This window comes from Rhinatrema bivittatum, chromosome 4 (genome assembly GCF_901001135.1).
Source record: "Rhinatrema bivittatum chromosome 4, aRhiBiv1.1, whole genome shotgun sequence".
In the NCBI taxonomy this organism is placed as follows: domain Eukaryota; kingdom Metazoa; phylum Chordata; class Amphibia; order Gymnophiona; family Rhinatrematidae; genus Rhinatrema; species Rhinatrema bivittatum.
In genome coordinates this window covers 414025461-414045879 of record NC_042618.1, presented here as the reverse complement: position 1 = coordinate 414045879, position 20419 = coordinate 414025461, and the positions used below count along the sequence as shown (strand labels likewise).

Genomic DNA, 20419 nt, shown 5'->3' with positions numbered 1-20419 from the left:
ATGTTAAGGGTTTAGATTCCCCATACAAATGAAAACTTATGCTCCAGGAGATGGACACTACTTGAGCTGATATCCTATTCTTACAGGAGACACAATTGACTTGCAGATATGAATATTTAATCCAATCTCCCAGATTCGCACAATGGTTTTTCGCCCCAGCCTGCAAACTGATGAAATATACTGGAGTCTGTATATTATTCTCCAAAAATTTTATCTGTGAATGCACCCACAAGGTGGAGGATCCCCAAGGTGGATTTTTATTACTCCATATCTTAGTGAACAGCGTAACCTATACCATGGTTAACAGATATGCCCCTAATAAAGAATAAGCCGTCTTTTTCCAGAATCTCTACCAACTGATACACCACCACCATAAAGGGCAGTTATTAATAGGTGGCGATTTTAACACAATTTTATCTCCTAACCTTGATACATCAAAAGGTACTTCATCTTTAGCTAAACTTCATGTAACTAAATTGAAGGTCATTATGGAGGACTTCCAACTATTAGACCTATGGCGTCACCGCTTCCCAGCTTCTCGCATGTATACCTTCTACTCAGCGGCCCAAGATTCTTATTCAAGAATCAACTATTTTCTAGTTGATAAATCCTTATTAGCCAATGTGTTGGGTGCAGAAATAGGTTTAATTTCATGGTCAGATCATGCCCCTATCTCTATAGATATTATTTTCGACTACTATGACCGGGGGAAAAAATGTTGGCATCTCAATGACTCATTGTTGTAAGACTGAGATTTTAATAATAATATTTTATTTATTTATTTGTTCATTTTTATATACCGACCTTCCTCAGAAGATATAAGCAAGTTTGCTTACCGTAAACGGTGTTTCCGTAGATAGCAGGATGAATTAGCCATGCTGTCATGGGAACTGTCCATCAGGGCCCAGGAGGCGGAGCTTAAGAAGCAGAGTGTAGAGTTTCGACACTCTGCGGCTGCGCGTGTGTTCCCGCGCGGGAAGAATCAGTTCTCCTCAGTCTGTGATTAAGCTTGTTGTAGTTAATGTAGTACGACTACCAGGGAGGTGGGAGGGTCAGCATGGCTAATTCATCCTGCTATCTACGGAAACACCGTTTACGGTAAGCAAACTTGCTTTTTCCCGTCGATAGCAGGGCTGAATTAGCCATGCTGTCATGGGAGTCCCAAGCTCCCGATCACGCTGTTGTTTGTTGGTAGCGTGATTATAGGCGTGTGGTAGTCGGTTATTATTTAGGCAACGCATGCAGAATCGCCTGACCCAGTGTGGCATCTGTTGCCGACTGCTTGTCTATGCAGTAATGAGAAGTGAAGGTATGAAGAGAAGACCAAGTGGCCGCTTTACAAATGTCCACTGGGTTGACGTTCTTAAGATGAGCTATAGATGTGGCCATAGCCCGAACTTGATGCGCTCGCGGAAGCGTCTGAAGTGGGGATTTTCCCTTGTTGTGACAATACTGTATGCATTGAACGATCCAGCTTGAAATTGTTCTCTTGGCCACGGGTAGTCCCGGGGCTCTTGGGTTGAATGAAACAAATAATTGGGAGACTCTGCTCGTAGCATGAGTCCGTCGTTTATAGTAAGCCAATGCTCTCTTACAGTCCAATGTGTGTAGCAAGCGTTCTCTATCGTTTGCATGAGGCTTTGGAAAAAAGATGGGTAGTTCTATAGATTGATTGAGATGGAATGCCGAAATTACTTTTGGAAGGAAGGTAGGGTGCGTTCGTAGAATCACCTTGTGATGATGGAATTGAAGATATGGTTCGAAATGTACGAGCGCTTGTAATTCACTTACTCTACGTGCCGATGTTATTGCTACTAACAATACTACCTTCCAGGTAAGATATTTAATATGTGCAGATTCCATCGGTTCGAATGGTGGAAGCATTAGCTGCTCCAGAACGATATTAAGGTTCCATGGAACTGGTGGTTTTGCTGTCGGCGGCCGAAGGTGCAATAATCCCTTGATGAATCTGGATAACAAAGGGTGTACAGCAATGGAATGGTTATCTACTGGTCGGTGATAAGCTGCAATTGCACTTAGGTGCACCCTGATGGAGGAGGTTGCTAACCCGTCATCATATAGGGCACGCAGATAGTCAAGTAGAAGAATTGGTGAGCAGTCTATGGGTGGAATCCCTTTTTGAATACACCAGTTGGAGTATCGTCTCCATTTGAAGGAATAATTGCGTCTAGTGGATGGTTTCCGTGATGCAATAAGCACTACTTGTGCCACCGATGATATGCCTTGTGCTGTCAATAATGTCCGCTCAATCTCCATGCCGTCAGGTGAAGCGAGGAGTGGAGAGGGTGAATTAGCATTCCTCCGTTCTGCTGGAGAAGGTCTGCCCGGTCTGGAAGACGTATCGGGTCGGTTATTGACAGTCGCAAGAGATAGCTGTACCATGGTTGTCTCGGCCAGGCTGGGGCCACTAGGATTAGCTGACTGTTGTCCAAAATGCATTTCTGCAGCGTCTTGGTTATTAGTGGAATCGGTGGAAAGGCATATAGAAGATCTGCTGTCCACGGAAGTAGGAATGCATCCTGGGCGAGGCGTGATGAGCTGGGACGAATGGAGCAGAACTGCGGTAGTTGGGCGTTCTCTTCCGTTGCGAAAAGATCTATCGTCGGGGTCCCCCAGCATTGAAAGATCTGTTGAGCCACGTCTGGATTGAGCGACCATTCGTGGGGATGGAAAATGCGGCTCAATCTGTCTGCTCTGTCGTTCGCTAATCCTGGCAGATAGGTTGCTTGAAGATGGATTGAATGCCGGAGTGCATGGTGAAAGATTTGAAGAGTTTCCTTGCAAAGGGTCCATGAACCGGACCCGCCTTGCTTGTTTATATAAAACATTGCCACCTGGTTGTCGGTGTAAATCATTACTCTTCGTCCTCTTAACTATTGTTGAAAGGTTCTCAGTGCATTGCGTATTGCTCTGAGCTCTAGTAGATTGATTTGGAGACATTGTTCCGATGGCATCCATAGACCCTGAGTTTCCAAGAGGTCCAAATGTGCTCCCCATCCCGTCCGAGATGCATCCGTTGTGAGGACTGCATTGTGTGGCGGGGGATTGAACAGGGCTCCCTTTGTCAAGGTGTGGTCTAGGAGCCACCATTCTATGTCTTTCTTCATTTGCATCGTGAGTGTGACTTGGTTCTGCAATGGTTGTGTGTGTTGTTTCCACTGCCTTTTCAGACCCCATTGAAGCCGTCTCATGTGTAGTTTCGTGTTTGGTACCATAAAGTTTGCTGCTGCCATGTGTCCCAAGACTATTAGTATCTGTCGAGCTGACGGGTGTCTTGTTGTCTTCAGTGATTGAAGAAGACACCGAATTGTTATCTGTCTGTCCTGTGGAAGGAAAGCTCTTGTGCGAAGAGTGTCTAGGCGAGCTCCAATGAAGTGGAGTATCTGAGTAGGTTGTAAGTTGGATTTGGGGTAATTTATAAGTAATCCCAAAGTTTGAAGGCAGTTGATTGCAATCTTGAGATGATGCATTAGCAATGTCGGGTCCGACGCTACCAGTAACCAATCGTCCAGGTAGGGAAAGACTGTCAGACCCTGTAGTCTGAGGTGGGCCACCACCACTATCATACACTTGGTGAAAACTCAGGGTGCTGCCGAAAGACCAAAAGGAAGCACCTTGTATTGGTAGTGCTGGTTGTTGTGTAAAAAACAGAGGTACCGCCAAGAGGATCTGTGGATTGGAATGTGTGTGTATGCCTCCTTGAGGTCTATGGAGCACATCCAGTCCTTGGGTTGCAATAGTGGAAGAATGGATTTCAACGAAACCATTTTGAACTTTTCTCGAACTATCCATTTGTTCAATTCCCTGAGATCCAAGATAGGGCGGTTGCCTCCCAATTTCTTTGGAATTAGGAAATAGGGGGAGTAAAACCCTTTGTTCCATTCCTGTGGGGGAACATATCTGATCGCCCTTTGCTGGTAGAGGTGCGCTATCTCCTGAGTGAGCTGAGGTTGAGATGTTTGAGAACCTCGCTGCGCTAGATGCGGAACTGGGGGATTGTTGATGAACTGAAGCTGATAGCCATTCTTCACTATTTCGAGTACCCACTGATCCGTTGTTATCAATTCCCAGGCAGGAAAGCGGGCTGTGATTCTGCCTGGGGGTGCTGTTGAGGGAGGTGGTGGTGGCCTGATGCTTAAAAAGATTGCGAAGGCTTAACCGCAGGTGCTGCCTGTTGTTGCGGTTGTTGTCTTTGTGCCCTCGGTTTACCCCTCCGCTGTTGCTGATGAGGAGTTTGTGTTTGTTGCCTTTGGTATGTTGGGTAAGGCTGTGTTCTGAAAGGTTGATAATTCCTATAAGGTCGTCGAGAGAAAGATTGGCGACGAGACGTTGGATAGTACTTCCTGGAAGGAGTTGGCGTGGTTATAGATTGGACCGCCAGCGCTTGTTCTTTCAATTTGCTTACGGTATCATGGAAACGGTCCCCAAACAAATTGTCTCCCATGCAGGGAAGATTGGCTAGTCGATCATGCAAATCATCTCGAATCGAACTAGCTTTCAACCACGCCAGTCTGCGCGCTGCTATTGCAGTAGCTGATGCTCTTGAGGAATTCTCGAACCCTTCATAGATTGCTCTCAGCAAATGTCGGGAGCATTCTTCCATGTCCAGAATAGGGGAAGGAACTTCGGTTCCAGCGGTGAGAAACATCCCTTTTGTCGCCTGAACACACTCATACATGTACTGGACCATGTAGAATTGATGGTGACAAATGCGTGAAGTTAGCATCGCATTTTGATAAACTCGTTTGGCGAAATCATCCAAGCATTTATTGTCTTTACCCGGTGGGTTAGAGGCGTGTGTTTTTGTCTTCTTGGCTCTTTGTAAAGCTGACTCTACGACTAAAGAGTCGTGTGGCAATTGGGTATTGGAGTACTCTGACGTTTTCTGTAACTTAAACTTTACGTCCGTCTTCCTGGAGACTGCTGAAATCCCGAAGGGCGTCTCCCACGATTTCTGCAGTACCTTGTGCAGCATACTATGGGGGGGCAAAGATGTAGGCTCCCCTGGTGTGTCAAATATTTTTAACAAGCCTAAGGTCTCTTCTCTGGGTTCCGGCAGCTTTTGCACTTCCACCTTCAAAATGGAGCCCATCTTTTCAACGAATTTGGGGTAGGAAAGATCTTCCGGGGGAGAATATGGCTCCGCTGGTTTTTCAGGTGGGTCCGAAGGGTATCCAGTAGATGAGGAAGGAGAGGAGTGCGATGATAAAGACACATCCTGTGAGATCTGAGAGTGAACCGGGGACGGCGGCTGTGTTTGCACTGGCTCAGATCTTGGTAACGGATCAACCGGCCCTTCTAGTGCGGAATCTGCCGGTTTTGATGGGGCAGAGGTATCTTCTGGTGGTAAGACAAAAGAGGTTTGCAGTGTCTCAAAAAATCCCGCTAGGGAATGCGAGAGATCCCAGAATGCCTTTTGGGTATGTTGCGGCATTTTGTGTCGCTTGTGAGGAGATAGTGGAAGTTCCGGTCCTGAGTGGTCTGTCCGAGGAGATGATTTAGAACGTCTTCTCTCGGTATCAGTGAAACTTCTACGAGAGGAGTGTCTAGTCGAAGACCTAGAAGGTGTACGAGAGGAGGACGATGAAGTTATTTGAATAGGTCGTCTCTCTAACGGTGTCAACAGTCCTCTAGATTTTGAGGAAGAGGATTGTAGGGAACTACTTCTGGTATGATCCGAAGAGTAATGTCGCCTGTGCCGCTTGGTATGTGCGGAAGATGATGAGGAGGACCTATGGCGCGAGACTTTTGTCTGGGAAGTCTCGCTACCTGCAGCATCATCCTTTCTCGAACGAGAAGGTCTGGCTGGAGTGCGATTGCTATCGCCCGAGGATTTTTGGGAATGTCGTGATTTTTCCCGTCTTTTGTAGGGCTTTGTTCCCGACGCCGGTTTCGGCGCCGATTGCGCGTGTACTATCGGCTCCGGATTTGTATGTCCCTGCTCCGATATCGGCTCCGACGGCGCCGGTTTAGTCGGCGCCGGTTTACTTGGCCCTTGTCTCGGCTCCAACGGCTCCGGTTTCCTCGGCTCCGGTTTCCTCAGCTCCGACGGCGCCGATTTTCTCGGCCCCGGATGCGGATCCGAGTGCGCCGGCTTGCCCGATCCCGGGTTCGGCTCCGACGGCGCCGGCTGTTTATGGCTCCGTGTTTGCTCCAACGGTGCCGGTTCGTGATCCCTCGGCGCCGGTTGTAGCGTTGTATGTGCCGGCCTCGATGAACTCGGTTTCTTAGAGGGGAGTCTTCCCGCCTGCTCCGGCCCAGTATGGCCCGTCGAGCTGTGGCGTTTTTCGGCTCCACGACGATTTTTGGAAGTGGAATGCCCAAGAAAACCAGATCCCTGGTTATCCTCCCTCCTTCGCTTACCTCCGGTCCCGGAGGTTTGTTGATCTAATGAAGATGATCTTCTCTTTTGAGGAGGCGTCCGTACTCCCGTACCGGGGGAGGAGCAGATGGTCGACGGTCGATTAGTTAATTTTAGCTCCATCATCCGGTAGGCCCGATGACGCCTTGCTCTCGGGGACATCTGTCGACAAAATTTACAAATATCTTGATCGTGGTCCGGTCCCAAGCAGCGGTAGCAGCGATCATGGCCGTCTGTGACGGACATGATCTTACCGCAGGGACAAGGTTTGAAACCAGACTGTTTTTTAGACATTTTTTAAAAAGTTGTGAGGAGAAAAAAGCTCCGCTGCGCTCCTGCGCGCGGAAAAAAACAGACTGAGGAGAACTGATTCTTCCCGCGCGGGAACACACGCGCAGCCGCAGAGTGTCGAAACTCTACACTCTGCTTCTTAAGCTCCGCCTCCTGGGCCCTGATGGACAGTTCCCATGACAGCATGGCTAATTCAGCCCTGCTATCGACGGGAAACAAGTCGATTAACAATACGACAAATGCATCTCAGTGCAGTACAATCACCCTCATTAAAATCATGGCAAAAGAAACTTCTTAGATTTATTTGGAAGCGGCTACCCCCCAGGGTGGCCCGCTCAGTTCTATATCAGTCTAAACTAAATGGAGGTCAAGGTATTCCTAACCTGGTATGGTATTATGACGCAGCCCAGCTACGACCCATTGTAGAATGGCACAATTCCGTAGTCATCAAGCAATAGGTGCAGACAGAGCAGTATTGGGTGCCTGACATGCCTTTACCTGCCACTCTTTGGCAACCTCACCACACGTGGTGACACCCGACAGAATGGGCTCCTATCACACAACACACCTTAACTGTTTGGGGTACTTGGAAAAATAAGCTGGTGGGGAACTCCCATTATTTTCAATCCTCATACCTATTCTATAACTCCCACTTCACTCCTTGCTTGCCCACCAGCACATTCAAAAATTGGAAAGCTAAGGGGATCACTCATATAGAGCATATTTATACCAACGATAGTATTTTGCCATTTAATGCTTTCCACACCAAATATGGTCTTCCCCCGTCTGAATTTCTCCACTACATGCAACTTAGACATTTTATTTTGGACATTCAGGGGAGATCCTTACTTTCCAGGGAGAGATCCACATTTGAAGGTTATTGTATGCATGCTAATCTAATGAAGGGGATGATCTCTAAATTGTATGTGATATTGAACGTTTCTCTGAGGAACAGTCCCACCCATATAAGAAACTGGGAACAAGATCTAGGCCACTCCCTCCCTGAAGAGGACTAGCTTCTTATTTTTTAATCAATTAAGTCATCCTCTATCTCTTCAACCTTAAAAGAAAACAGTTACAAGCTACCAAACAGATGGTATTCTACTTCAACTAGATTTCATAGATTTAGCTCCAAAACAAGTGATCTGTGCTGGCGGGGCTGTTCCTCCCGAGGTACATTTATTCACATGTGGTGGGATTGCCCCATAATATGAACATTATGGCAGCAGGCAGAAGGAACTATATCTCAAATCTTGCAGAAAATAATTCAGTTATCGAAGGAACTGGCACTTCTCAGTCTTCCAGCAGCACAGGAAGTTGCAACCATCCAAGTATTGGATGAAACATGCACTATGAGCAAAATCACCGCATTTAAACACCATAGACTTAACAGGTTTAATGCTACCTGGGATTCATACTTGAGTTGGAGACATAACAAACCATCCTACTTTTCACCATAGTATCACCTTTATTAAGCTCAACATAATATTAGTGAACATTCTGCGCTTGCCCATGTTGCATTATAGTTCTTTTTCTTTATGTTTTTCTTTTTGTTCTCTCTTTTCTATTAATGTGTTAAATTCGCTCTGGTTTTAGGCAGCAGGGGAAGGGGAAAGGGGGGAATCTATATGACTGAAATGTTATTTCATGTCGTCATATATATTTGTGTACCACATCGCTTCTTATGTGGCTGTACCTTTTGATTCTTGACGGCAATAAAAATGACTAATTAATAAAAAATAAAAAAAAGAATGTGGATAAGGAAATAGTGGGGATATTGATATATGGCTAATTCCACTGATACTTTGGGAGGGGGGGCTATAAGGGGAGGATTTGGGATTTAGGTTGTTGGAAGAGAATGATGGGGGAAAAGAAAGGTTGTCAAAATGGTATCGATTTGATTACTCATTTGTTTTTCTTGTAGAGCTCTATCATTTTTTGTGCAGATTGTCTTACGATTGTATGATTATTCAACTTTGGAAGTGATATGTTAATAAAAATGTTCAATTTCAGATAAATACAGTCAAAACACAAAATTCATAAAATCATAATTAAACAAACATAACATGCCAGTAGCTTATGTTGAAAAAGCCTCACAGAACAAAACTATATCTTCTTTCTAAAAGCCTTAAAATCCTGCATATACTTTAGCTCCTCAGGAACTATCCTCTCTAGAGCACCCAACCTACCAGGGGCCATGGAGGAAACACGTACAGAAGAACCTCTTTTGGTCAAGGTTGCAGTAGTGCATCCACTCCCATGTAGTCTGTCTCCCTTCTGTGGCCAAAAATCTTTTCTGCCTTGGTTTTCGCCTGGGTCTCCATCAAGTCCTACTGTGGGATCTACTGTGGGTTTACTGAGTAAACACTTCCTTGGCCAGCTCCCATTCTCCTAGGCATAAGATCTGCCATCTTAGGAAGCTTGACCTTTGCTGCAGTGTGTACTGCTGACAGCACTTTGAGGTGAGATGCCGCCAATACAGTAGTACTTCCACCTCTCTTGCTACTTGGGAGACTCCCAATGCCCCTCTGCCTGTTGATGTTGGCTACTGCCGTGACATTGTCTGACAAAAATCAGACTACCTTTTCTTTTATTTTGGGCAGAAATCCGTTCAGGGCTAATCTGATGGCTTTGGTTTTTAGCCAGTTTATTGCCCAACTTGGTCTATGGTAGACCATAGTCCCTGTGCTACTTGTCCCTTGCAATGTGCTTCCAGCCCTTCAGACTTGTGTTCCTGATCCAATTTGAGGGTTCAAGACAGAGACCCTACTGAATATCAGTTTTGGTCAGTCGTCTTTCCAAGCTCCGCCTCACCTGCTCAGGTAGCACAAGTGACTGCTTAAAGTCCTGACTCTGGGGAGACCACTGCCTCACAGTAGGGCTCCTTGTAAGGGGCGCATGTTGACTCTCATCCATGGCACCAAATCTATTGCAGCTGCCATCGAGCCCAATACCTGCAGCCACACTCAGATTATAGGCACCTTGGTGATCATCAATTCCCTCATTTGGCCCTGCAATTTGGTAATCCTTTTGGATGTCATGTATACCATCCCCACTTTTGTGTCAAAGCAAGTTCCTAAACAGACCCGAGAATGTGAGGATTGGAGTTGATTCATGGGTCAGTTCATTACCCAGCCCAACTTTTCTGTTATATGCAGTACTCTGAGCATGTCCTGTTGACGGTCTTGCCACAATCGCCTAGGTATGGGTGCATCAGAATGCACTAATGACCGGAAGGGGGACAATATGTAAATCTACAGCTCTAACACTAAACTTTCAAAAGAGAAACTTTGATAAAATGTATATTACTATGGTGTTCTATTACCAAAGTCTTTAACATAAGAAATGTCTTCCCGACATAGATCAAATTACATGGGTACAGAATGACAGATTAGATTACTTGATTGACCTGTTATAGATTTAATCCAATATTTTCTAAAAGTCTTCAAATGTACAAATTCCAAGGTGGTCAATGAAAGAGTACACACCCTGTATGCACCACATGGTTGATGTAACCCACTAATTTGATCAAACCCATTGTTCTGCATTGGTAAAAAAAATGTCAAGACTAACTTGTTATGTTCGGTAGCCGCAAGCTAATCCCGCGAACCACTACCCTCACCTCTCAGCCGTGCCCTCGCTGCCTCCAGACACAGATAGCGTCGCACTCCAGCCCGACCAGCCATACCACTGCAGTTGCTGTCGGCACGCACCTGAATGCTATCAGCCTTGAGCACCGTGCCTCATCATTATTTAAAGGGACTGTGGTGAGAAACACCCCTCCCCTCCCCCCACCCACCTCCCCTGTTGATGTCAGTCTAGGCCCTATTTAAGGGCAATGCTGCCCAATTCGTCTCAGTAACAGGTCTGTCTACTTATAGTAGTATGAGTTGCTTCAGCATCTTTGGTTCTTCAGTTTGCCTTCAGTTCCAGTTTGTCTTTATTCTCATGTCCTGTGGTTCTAGTCTTCATTCTTCAGTTCCAGCAACATTGACTTCAGTCCTTCTTTGTCTCCTTGTCTACCCGAATATCTTTCTCCTTGCCTTCCTGACCTGCCTATCCGTTCAGACAGATACTCAGTATTGACCTCAGCCTGCCTCCTGGATATTCCAAACGCCGCCTGCCACTGACCCTGTCCTGCTTCCAGAATCACCTGTATTTCACCTACTCCAATGGACCTCCAAACCATCCGCAGAGGCCCCCACCTTAAGACCTTTCAGCCCTGGCACTCAAAGGCTCAACCAGAGGAGAACGTGGGCTGGTACAGGAGAAACTCCAGTTGGGCCTCTGCCTTGTCCAGCTCCACTAGCCGACGGCAGGGACCAGGACCTGCAGGGCTCCTCCCTGCAGGTTGCACCAACTCCACCTTGGCCCAAGGGTCCATGACTTCATCATAAATTCATCCCACAAATTCCTACCACGTGTATATGCAAAAAGAGGAGGCTTAGAAAATACACCAAGTTCACACAGCACTGGCCAATGAGATTTAATTATACTGACCATATTATGAGTTAGTCTAATGTATATATTACCAGACACTCCGCTATCAGAAAGGACCGCAGGCTTCTTTTTCAACAACCAATCATGATTGCAAAAATGTGCCCTTTTACAGGCGCGTTTAATAACTTTACATGGATAACCTCTTTCTAGAAAGGACATCTGCATAAGCGCCGCCTGTTTAATCTGAAGAGGAACAAACCTGACGCAGCCAAAAGAATTGGCTGACCAGTGTCCCCTCTTTCATATTGCGTGGATGGCATCTGTCAAACTGCAAAAGCAAAATATAATCTATTGTTTTCCTATGCAAAGTGGGTGATGACCGCATTTATCCACATACCCAAAAGCGCCATGTGGCTAGTATATACCACGTAGGAGAAATGTATATTGGGATCACAAGAATTTAAATACTTGATAAATCTTGAAAAGATTCCTCAGTTCCTAGCCACAAAAAGACTGTCAATATAACAAAGCCACAGCATAACCCTCAACTAAACACATGGATACAAAAATCTATCCTCAAAAGCTGAAATCTAAAGACAAGCAATGCCGGGGGCCAACATGACCCCCCATTGCTGTTCCCTTAATCTGTTGAAAAAAATCCTCTTGAAAAACACATTTTTTGTGAGAGCAAGTGATGTCAAATCTACTGGAAAACCAGTAGGAACCCGTATATGTTCAGACAGTTTGTCTTCCTAATACAGCGATGCTCCTCCCTGATAGGAACATGGAAGCATGCTTCTGCCAGATCCAATGATGTTAGAAACTCTCCTTGTCTTACTGCTAGGATGATTGACTTCAGAGTCTGCATACTGAACCGGGCTACTTTCAGGGACCTGTTCAAAATGTTCCTTCTTTTTTTGAGACTATGAAGTACATGGAATATTTCCCTTTGCCTCTTTGTGCCTAAATTGCAATCCTCCTAAGAGGATACCTGCAAGGTGAAGAGACAAATGTGTCTGAAACTGGGGCCTTTAATTCTAGGACATAACCTTGCCAAATAATCTCAAGGGCCCATTGGGCCTTTGTTATTTGGGTAGAACTGGCACAGGAGAGGAATGGACTCCCAGATTGTCACAAAATGGCTGCATCCTATTCTGTTGCTTTGCTCCTGGGCGTTGAAAGACCTCCCAGGCTTATACTGCTTGGTGTTTATATATCAGCTTCATGGGAAATTTCTCTCTGAAGCTCTTCTGAATCTATCCTTTGGAAGCCTTTGGGGCTTTGATTCCTTCAATTCCTTTACCAGTTTCTCTAGTTCCTCCCAAAAAACAGTAGCCCTTTGAATGCTTAGTTTGGCCTTGGATACTGTTGTGTTAGGAGTTGCCAATCTGCTAGGGAGTTAGCAATCTGTTGTTATTTAGGAGAGTTGTGGGTTGATCCTTGGACCAGTGGCAGATGACCACGCCCCCAGGGGAAGATCCCGAGAGGGACAACCGGTCAGGCTCAGAGTTAGGAGACACACACTAGTTCTTTTATTAGACAATATACTGAACCACCAGAGGTGGCAGTAGTGAGCTGGAATGCCTGGCTGGGCTGCAGTCCCTCAGATACTGGAACAGCGATCGATGGAGGCTGAGCTGTAGAGAAACTGAAATATAGTGAGTAGGCAGGGTATGCAGAGTTCATGTACCAAACCTGATGGAACACACAATGTCTCATAGAAGCCCAGGAGCTGGAATGTATAGGCCCTCGAGGAGCGAGTACATGGTTCCAGGGAAAGCTCTGAAAGAGCGATGGTAACTCACTGATGTAGTTGGCAGTGATGACTTCCAGGCAGAAGAGAATACGGAGCAAGACTGGGAACGAGGGCCCTCGAGGAGAGAGTACCGGTTCCAGACTGTCACCTGAAAAACAAAGGAGAGAGCGAGGCCCCCCAAGGAGCGGGTACCCCTGGTAAGTCCGAGGAGGCAGAGTAGCTTAGGTAGAGAAACCCAACCCCTGCTAACTCAATCTGTTAGCAAATTCTAAGACCTTATATATCTGTCGCGGGTGACATCATCTCAGGGGGACGCCCCTGAGGTTCACGCCATCGCCAGTACTTCAGTCGGGGCCGCACCACGCGTGCACCTCTAGGCCCTCCAGGAACATGGTGCGTTGCAGCTTCTAGCCAGTCCGGGGACGCCGGAGGACTTCGGCAGAAGGACGCCGCGGCAGCCAATCTTCCCGCAGGCGAAGAGGGAGGCACCAACGAGGTAAGGAGGGCGGAGAGAGGGCATCGGGAACCGACGGACACAACAGATACAGAGTCTGCCAACCAGTTTCTAAGTTATAACAACCAGCCAGCAGTTACCCCTGTCACCAGCTGTTTAGCTGCCATTTTAATTAAACTGTATAAAATATCTGCCAGGAAAGCTGTTCCTGACTTCAAGCAGACTATTTCTCCACTATGGGCTTGACATTTTCTGACTCTGGCTGGGACTATTGAATCCAGTGAGTCATAGCCCAGGCCATGTAGTTGCCACAAGCCACTGCCTGTAACAGGCTTGCTAACTCACTTTTTGATCCTGGGGTCCTTTAATACTGACCCCCTAACTAGAATGGTATTGCCTTTTATCGCCACTCCTTGGGCATCCACTCTGGGCATTTCATGGTCCTAAAGGTTACATCTGGCACCTCTCTTTCCATGGTAATCATATCTCAAATGGCAGCATGCAGTGGAAAGGCTTTTGTGGGCTTCTTCATTCCTGGCAAGATTGGGTCCCTCCTGAACTTTGATTCCTTTGCCTGGATCTCAATCAACCTTAAGGACTGTGTCATCTTGTCATTAAGGGCTGCCAGTTCTTTCCTGAACAATCTTACTGCTGCATCCTCTCCTCTTTCTTCAGAATATTTTTGGTCATCCTCCTCTAATTGCTCACTCTATTCATTGAGGGGTGCCAGTGACTTTGTGGGCAAGGAATCTCTTCCCTGTGTCAAGTGAGACTTCTTTGGGAGAGAGTCCTGGTCCCCTGGGCTCTCAAAAGGTGGATACTCCCACTTTTCACCTGGGTTCCACAGGGCCTCCAAGTCTGTTTGTCCCTTTATCTCACAACAGGCCTCATGCATCAATCTTATAAATTCTGGTGAGAATTAATGTATCACTTCTTTAAAGGACACAATTCCACTTTCTCCCAGGGCTCCTTCAGGCATCCTGAGCCCCCACTGCTCCTTCTGGCGACAGCTGCACCTGATTTAAGGCCGACATTGCGCTGTCTTTATACTTGCTCCAACACATCGCCCTTTTTCTCATCTGTGTCTCCCTTACCTCTTTCCAGGGGTGATTATGTATATATTTAAAATATTATATAACTCACCTACTTACAATAAAAATTCATAATTTCAAAAACATAGAACAAAAATTAATCATTACAAACATAAAATGAAAAAAAAAAACTCAATAGCCAGCAAGTATCATACTATCATATAGTTCCTTAGTGAAAAATATGTTCAAGTTCCGATCCATTAATATCCTACAGTATCCCTGAACTCGCTAATGGCATGACTGAATAAATATAAACAGTGACCCTTCCTGCATTTCCTGTATTAGGAGCTGGATATTTATGAGTATATTTTGAGAAATTTCTTATCCATAAACTTGCTTATACAAGTGGGCTTTTAATACCTTATGGAATCTCACAATTGAAGTCTCTGTTTTAATTTCATTTGGTAACTCATTCCAGAAACAAAATATTCGTTCTCTAGACTATGCCAGCCATGCCTACTTAACTGATGGAACAGACAAGAGATGTTGGAAAGACAACCAAGTAAAGTTTCAAAGCTGCATTAAAGTAGCCTGGGGCAAGGCCATTAATAGCTTAAAAAACTAACAGCAAAATTTTAAATTTGATACGATATCTAATAGGCAGACAGTCAATTAAGCTAGTATAGAGGAAATGCGTTCTCTATTTGTACCAGTCACAACCTTCGCTGCAGCATTTTTTATTAGCTGTAATACTTTTAAGGAGAAATCTGGCAGGCAGCCGTCGCTCTCTCCTCTCTGTCTGCTCTGCAGGCATGCTTTCCCCATCACATGTTAGACAAAAGGTGCCTACCATGCTGTATAGTCAGCATGCTCTGCAGTGTGCACACTTTCTTCCTCTCTCAGCTATCCAGTACCGGAAGGGGGAGGAGCAGGTGGCTGGAGAAGCAAATGGACCAAGTCGCTACCCCGGTTACCCCATGCCTTCTGTTAAGGATAGTAACTGCCGTTCTGTGCAGGTTACTACCCTTAACAGAAGGCATGGGGATAACCTGCATGGAGCAATAGTTACAACTGTAAAAACTTGTTGGGCAGACTGGATGGACCATTTGGTCTTTTGCTGCTGTCATTACTATGTTACTATTTCTACCTGCTCTTTATTTTTTTTTCCCCCCAAGTCTGCTGACTTAAATGGCAGGAGCTGGAGAGGTACTTTTTTCTTATTTCTTTTTAAGCAAGTTCCATGCTCAGCTGTTTGGAGAGGTCCTGGTTCTCCTGGTTCTAGATTTTCCAGCAGAGTAGGAAGATCAGTCAGCCTGTCATTTATCTCCCTTGGACTTGGTCCTGACTCACCTTGGGGAAATGAACCTGATTAGACTGTTGCCCCAGAAACCTATCCTGGATCTTTGTTTCCTTCCTGTAATACAGTACCCGACGACATCCATCATCTGCTGGAGGCAGAGAACTACTGATGTCTTCCTCTGCAGTGCCAGACTGTATAAAGCAGCGCTTCTCAACAGGTGTGTCGCATCTCCTGGTGTCCCACTGCCCCGTTGTACTTTCCTTCTCCCTTTTTCCAGCCCCCGTGGGCCAATTGGAAGCCTCGTTTCTTCCTATCCCCACTGCCCAATGGGAAGCCTCCTTCATTCTGCCTGCCCCTGCGCAGACCAATCGGAAGCCTCCTCCCCTCTACCTGCCAGTGGGAGTAGGAAGAAGGGAGGAAGCCTTTGATTTGCCGGTGAAGCAGGCATCACATAGCCCAGGGGTGGGGTGGGTGGAATGGCAGTGTCGAACCCCAACGAAGCAAGACTGCCATGGGAGCCCATCCCGGTGGCAGCGAAGAGGAAAACCCGACCCTGACCACAAGAGCCCATCCCGGTGGCGGCGAAGAGGAAAACCCGACCCCGACCAAGCAAAGCCGCCACGGGAGCCCATCCTTGTGGCGGCGAAGAGGAAATCCGACCCCGACCGAGGCCGCCACGGGAGCCCATCCCCGTGGCGGTGAAGAAAGAAGGCCCGCCAGACTAAAGCCACGGCGGAACTGGAGCCCATCCCTGCAGTGAAGGAAGAAGTTTTTGGTGAGAGCTTGTGTGTCTGAGGGTGTGAATGGTTGCCTGGGTGAGAGCTTGTGTGTCTATGGGTGTGAATGGGTGCATGGGTGAGAGCTAGTGGGTGTGAATGGATGCTTGGGTGAGAGCTTGTGTGTGTGGGTGTGAATGGAAGCCTGGGTGAGAGCTAGTGGGTGTGAATCGGTGCGAGAGCATTTGAGTGTGATTGAGAGCTTGTATATAAGAGTGTGATTGAGAGAGAGACTGGTCAGGAAGATGACTGGTGTGAGAGACCCCGAGAATGGTTATGGGCACTAAGAAAGAGGACTGTGAGGACAGAGCTTCAGCATTCCTTGCTGCTTCTGGTGAGTGCTATTGGCCTGGAAGGGGAAGGAGTAGGAGAGTTGCTGAAGAGGGTAAGTAAAGGTGGCTTTTTAAATTTATTTTTCTTGATTGACTGCCATTTTAATTATTGGGTATTATGCGATGTCTGCTGTTTTGAAATATTTTATTGATATTTGGACATGTTTTAATAATTTTTATGAGTTTTTAATTGTTGGATATTCTGTTCAGCAGCTGTTTTGTAACATTTTAAACAGCTTGGCTTATTCTGTTTTCCCAATAGGAAATGTATTAGTATTTAGGGCCTGGTTTAATAGTTGTATTTCTTAGATAGGGTTGTTACTGTTTGAGTGTGTTCCATAATACAAGAGTAACTTTGTGCAGGTTAGTTTGTGTGTATTATTGCAAATCCTGAGAGTCTGTTAGGTGCTATATTTCTCTTTCCATTTCTCCAGGTTCGCACTGCATGCAGAGTGGCTTTTTTGGTTTTCCATCCCGGTTTGTCTCCATATTTATAATTTGTGGTTTTCCTGTACTTGGTGAAGGTCAGTTCTGGGTGGGTGACCGAGGTGAGGTATTTTACTAGCGTGTAGGGCATTTGTATCAATCTTATTTGTTGTGTTTTACCAATAGGATATGCATTAGTGGTAAATTATTTATTTATAATCTTTTCTATACCGATATTCGTAGCGACATCATATCGGTTTACAGTATAACAGCAGGTGGAAATTACATTGAACAGGTAGGAGGGGCTATATGGGATACATAGTAACAGTAAAGATTAGCAAGGAAATGACAGGAAAACCAGTCAAAGACAACAACTACTTAATAGTGATAAGGCATATAAATAATTATAGGAATAAGTATGGTTATAGTTCTAGCAAAAAATTGTAACAGAAATATGTACAGAGTTCAACAAAGAGCTGGCATGTTAAGTAGATAGGGGAGGCAAAGCTGGAATTATTGGGGGAATGCTTGTTTGAATAGCCAGGCTATTGTGCCTGGTAGTAAAGGGAGTTTGTTTTGCTTTTACTGAGATGTCATCAGAACCAGAATATCTTTTTTGTATGGCGTGTTGTCCAGGGTAATGCCCTAGATCTACTCTGCACTCATTGGTGGGGGTTGAGGGGATTCCTGTGGATGCAGAGTGCATGTTTACATTTAGCCCTGTGATGGTCACATGTTCAGTGTGTCACACATGTGAGAACCATCTGTCCAGGACAAAAAAAGGTTGAGAACCACTGATATAAAAGGAAGACATCAGCTCAAAACTGGGTCCTCTGCTTCCATTTGCTGGTAGGAGGAACATTCTCCTGTATCTGGACTTGTCTGGCTGAACAACAAGGAAGTCTTCCATAGCTTGGAGTTGGCCAGGGATATTACAGAGGCAGTGTTCACAGCCACTAAGGGAGGGATTTATAGTCATTTCACAACAGAAACACTTGGTGGCCTGATTTACAGCCCATGAGTGCAGGGCCCTGGAAGAAGCCTGGTGGATGGCCTCTAGGCCAAGGATTGTCGCTGAAATGATTGGACTAAAATAATAAATTGGGTAGAGATATAAAATAGGAGAAAAATTATCCTCAGATTGTAGAAAATGACTCAAGGTACCAGTTCCCACTCCTGGTTCCAACTAAATTGGAAGCCAAAAAAGGAGAAAGCAGGGCTAAGGTCAGTTTTTTGTGGGATGTTCTATCAACCAAATTTTCAGGACACGTCAGGGAGTCAAACCTGGATCCATGAATTCCACAAAGATTCACATGCAACTGTCATCCCCAACAACTTTTTTATTTTGATTCATTCTGTATTCGATACACACCAAATTTTTATAAGGTGTCCACAGGTATCATGACATACTTCTGAAAGGGATCCATGTATTCCACAGACACACAATCAATTATACCACTCAATAATATTTTTGTTTTCCATCCGATTCATAACAAATTTTCAGGACACAAGGATTCTGAAAGGGGAATTTGTTCTGAATTCTCTTATTGCATGAATACATGCATTGAATTATGCCACTTTTTCACTTGGTACCCAATCCACACCAGATTTTCTAGAAATGCATGTGGGGGCCCATGGGGGATCATGAAGGAAAATTGTTTCGGGGAGCCATGCATTCTATGAATTTGCATGTGCAATTAAACCACCTAATAACTTGGGGGTTTTCCAAACTCATCCACATCAAATTTCCAGGACATCTGGGAGTACACAAGGGGGAGGCTATCCATGTATTCCACAAATATATACCCAAAATCATATCACCTAATCATTTTTGGCTTTGTATCCCATTCACACTAAATTTTCAGGACATATCAGGGTGGCCAAGATAAGTCGGACATGGGTAATTTCCCACAGTCACATAGGTGCATGTACAGGTGTATATGCCCAATCTGTGGGGAACCATATTTTACATATTACCTTCCAAGCCACAAGGGAAATTTTGTGATACAATAGTATCTCCATGAAAGAAGAATACTTAAGCATCATGTGGACTACTGAATGGCAAATGCAATGAAGAACCTACTTTCTGAATCCTGCCCCCCTCCCCCACAAAAAAAAAAAAAAAAAAAAAGGTTTGGCTGTTCACAGCTCCTCAAAAAAAAAAAAAAATGCATAACATTTACTCATATTGTATTTACTTGTAACAATGATTTAAGCATACTACATCTAAGAACGATGCACTGTATTTATTTGGAATGAACTTTTGATATTCCGCCTTTACTAAAGTTGGTTTCATGGCAGATTACACTCAGTTACATGTGCAAGGGCGAGTATTCCGCAGACAGGGCCCACACGTGCGCCAGCTTTATAGGAGACCTTTCACCTAGAATTCACCATTCCCGGCTCCAAGTCTCCTGTGTGTGGCTCTGGAGGACTCTGCACCTCTCCAGGTCCGGTTACAAAGTACAATGAACGAAGACCCCGGAGCAGCAGCAGCCATGAAGGGAAGCAGGGAGAGGAGAACTAGGAGGCTCCTGCAGCTACGGGAGTGGGTGAAAGGGTAAGGGGACGGAAGAAGCGGGCGTGGGTTCCAGCCTTCCCACCTTGATGGTGTCCAGGGGGTGGCCGGCGAAGACCAGGCAGATCCCACCGAAGCCTCCCGCGAAGAAGTTCTTCACAGGACTGATAGGATGCGGCTGTTTCGACATTTTTCCGACTTCGGGGAGAAGGGATGATTCTGGCAAATAGGCAATAATAATATAAAATGAAATAAAATAAACCAAAAGCAAAAAGGAGAAAACAACCGGCTGACAGGAATAAAACTTCTGTGTCCCAGCTCACCGAGCCTCCGGCTTCCCCTCAGCCTTTTCCCGCCCCTCCGCAGCTGACGACCTTTCCTCCACTTCCGCGCCAATCTTTTTTTTTTTTTTACTTAACAAACTTTATTTACAAAAGACAATTTAAATAGAAGTGAGAAAGGACCAGGGCAGGTGCAATGGGATTAGACGCCCTAGGCACCTGCTTGGGAGGGTGAACGAGTGTGTGGGGGGGCCACCCATGTGCGAGGAGGGGGGGTGGGAGGAACCAGTGTGTGGGGGTGTTCTTATTTTCACTTTGAAGAAGCTACAGAGTTCAGTGGCTGAGACTGTGAGTTTAAAAATGTACTTTTAACGCATAATGTCTGGAACAATCTGTGTAATGTCATGTAACCCACAAAAATCTGATGGAAAG

At 45.6% G+C, this 20419-nt stretch overlaps 1 protein-coding gene across 2 annotated transcripts in view; it reads right to left on the bottom strand.

Moving 5' to 3' along the window:
* The window catches only part of SLC25A20 (solute carrier family 25 member 20), a 108664-nt gene extending 88486 nt beyond the window's left edge, over positions 1 to 20178 (bottom strand). For both annotated transcript variants that reach the window (XM_029601275.1, XM_029601278.1), the window contains exons 1-2: positions 20030 to 20178; positions 19792 to 19925 (exon numbers count right to left, since the gene is read on the bottom strand). In XM_029601275.1, coding sequence (XP_029457135.1) covers positions 19792 to 19896 — 105 coding nt within the window. In that variant the 5' untranslated portion in view covers positions 19897 to 19925; positions 20030 to 20178. The remainder of the gene's footprint in view (positions 1 to 19791; positions 19926 to 20029) is intronic.
* Between the last annotated feature and the right edge of the window lie 241 nt (positions 20179 to 20419).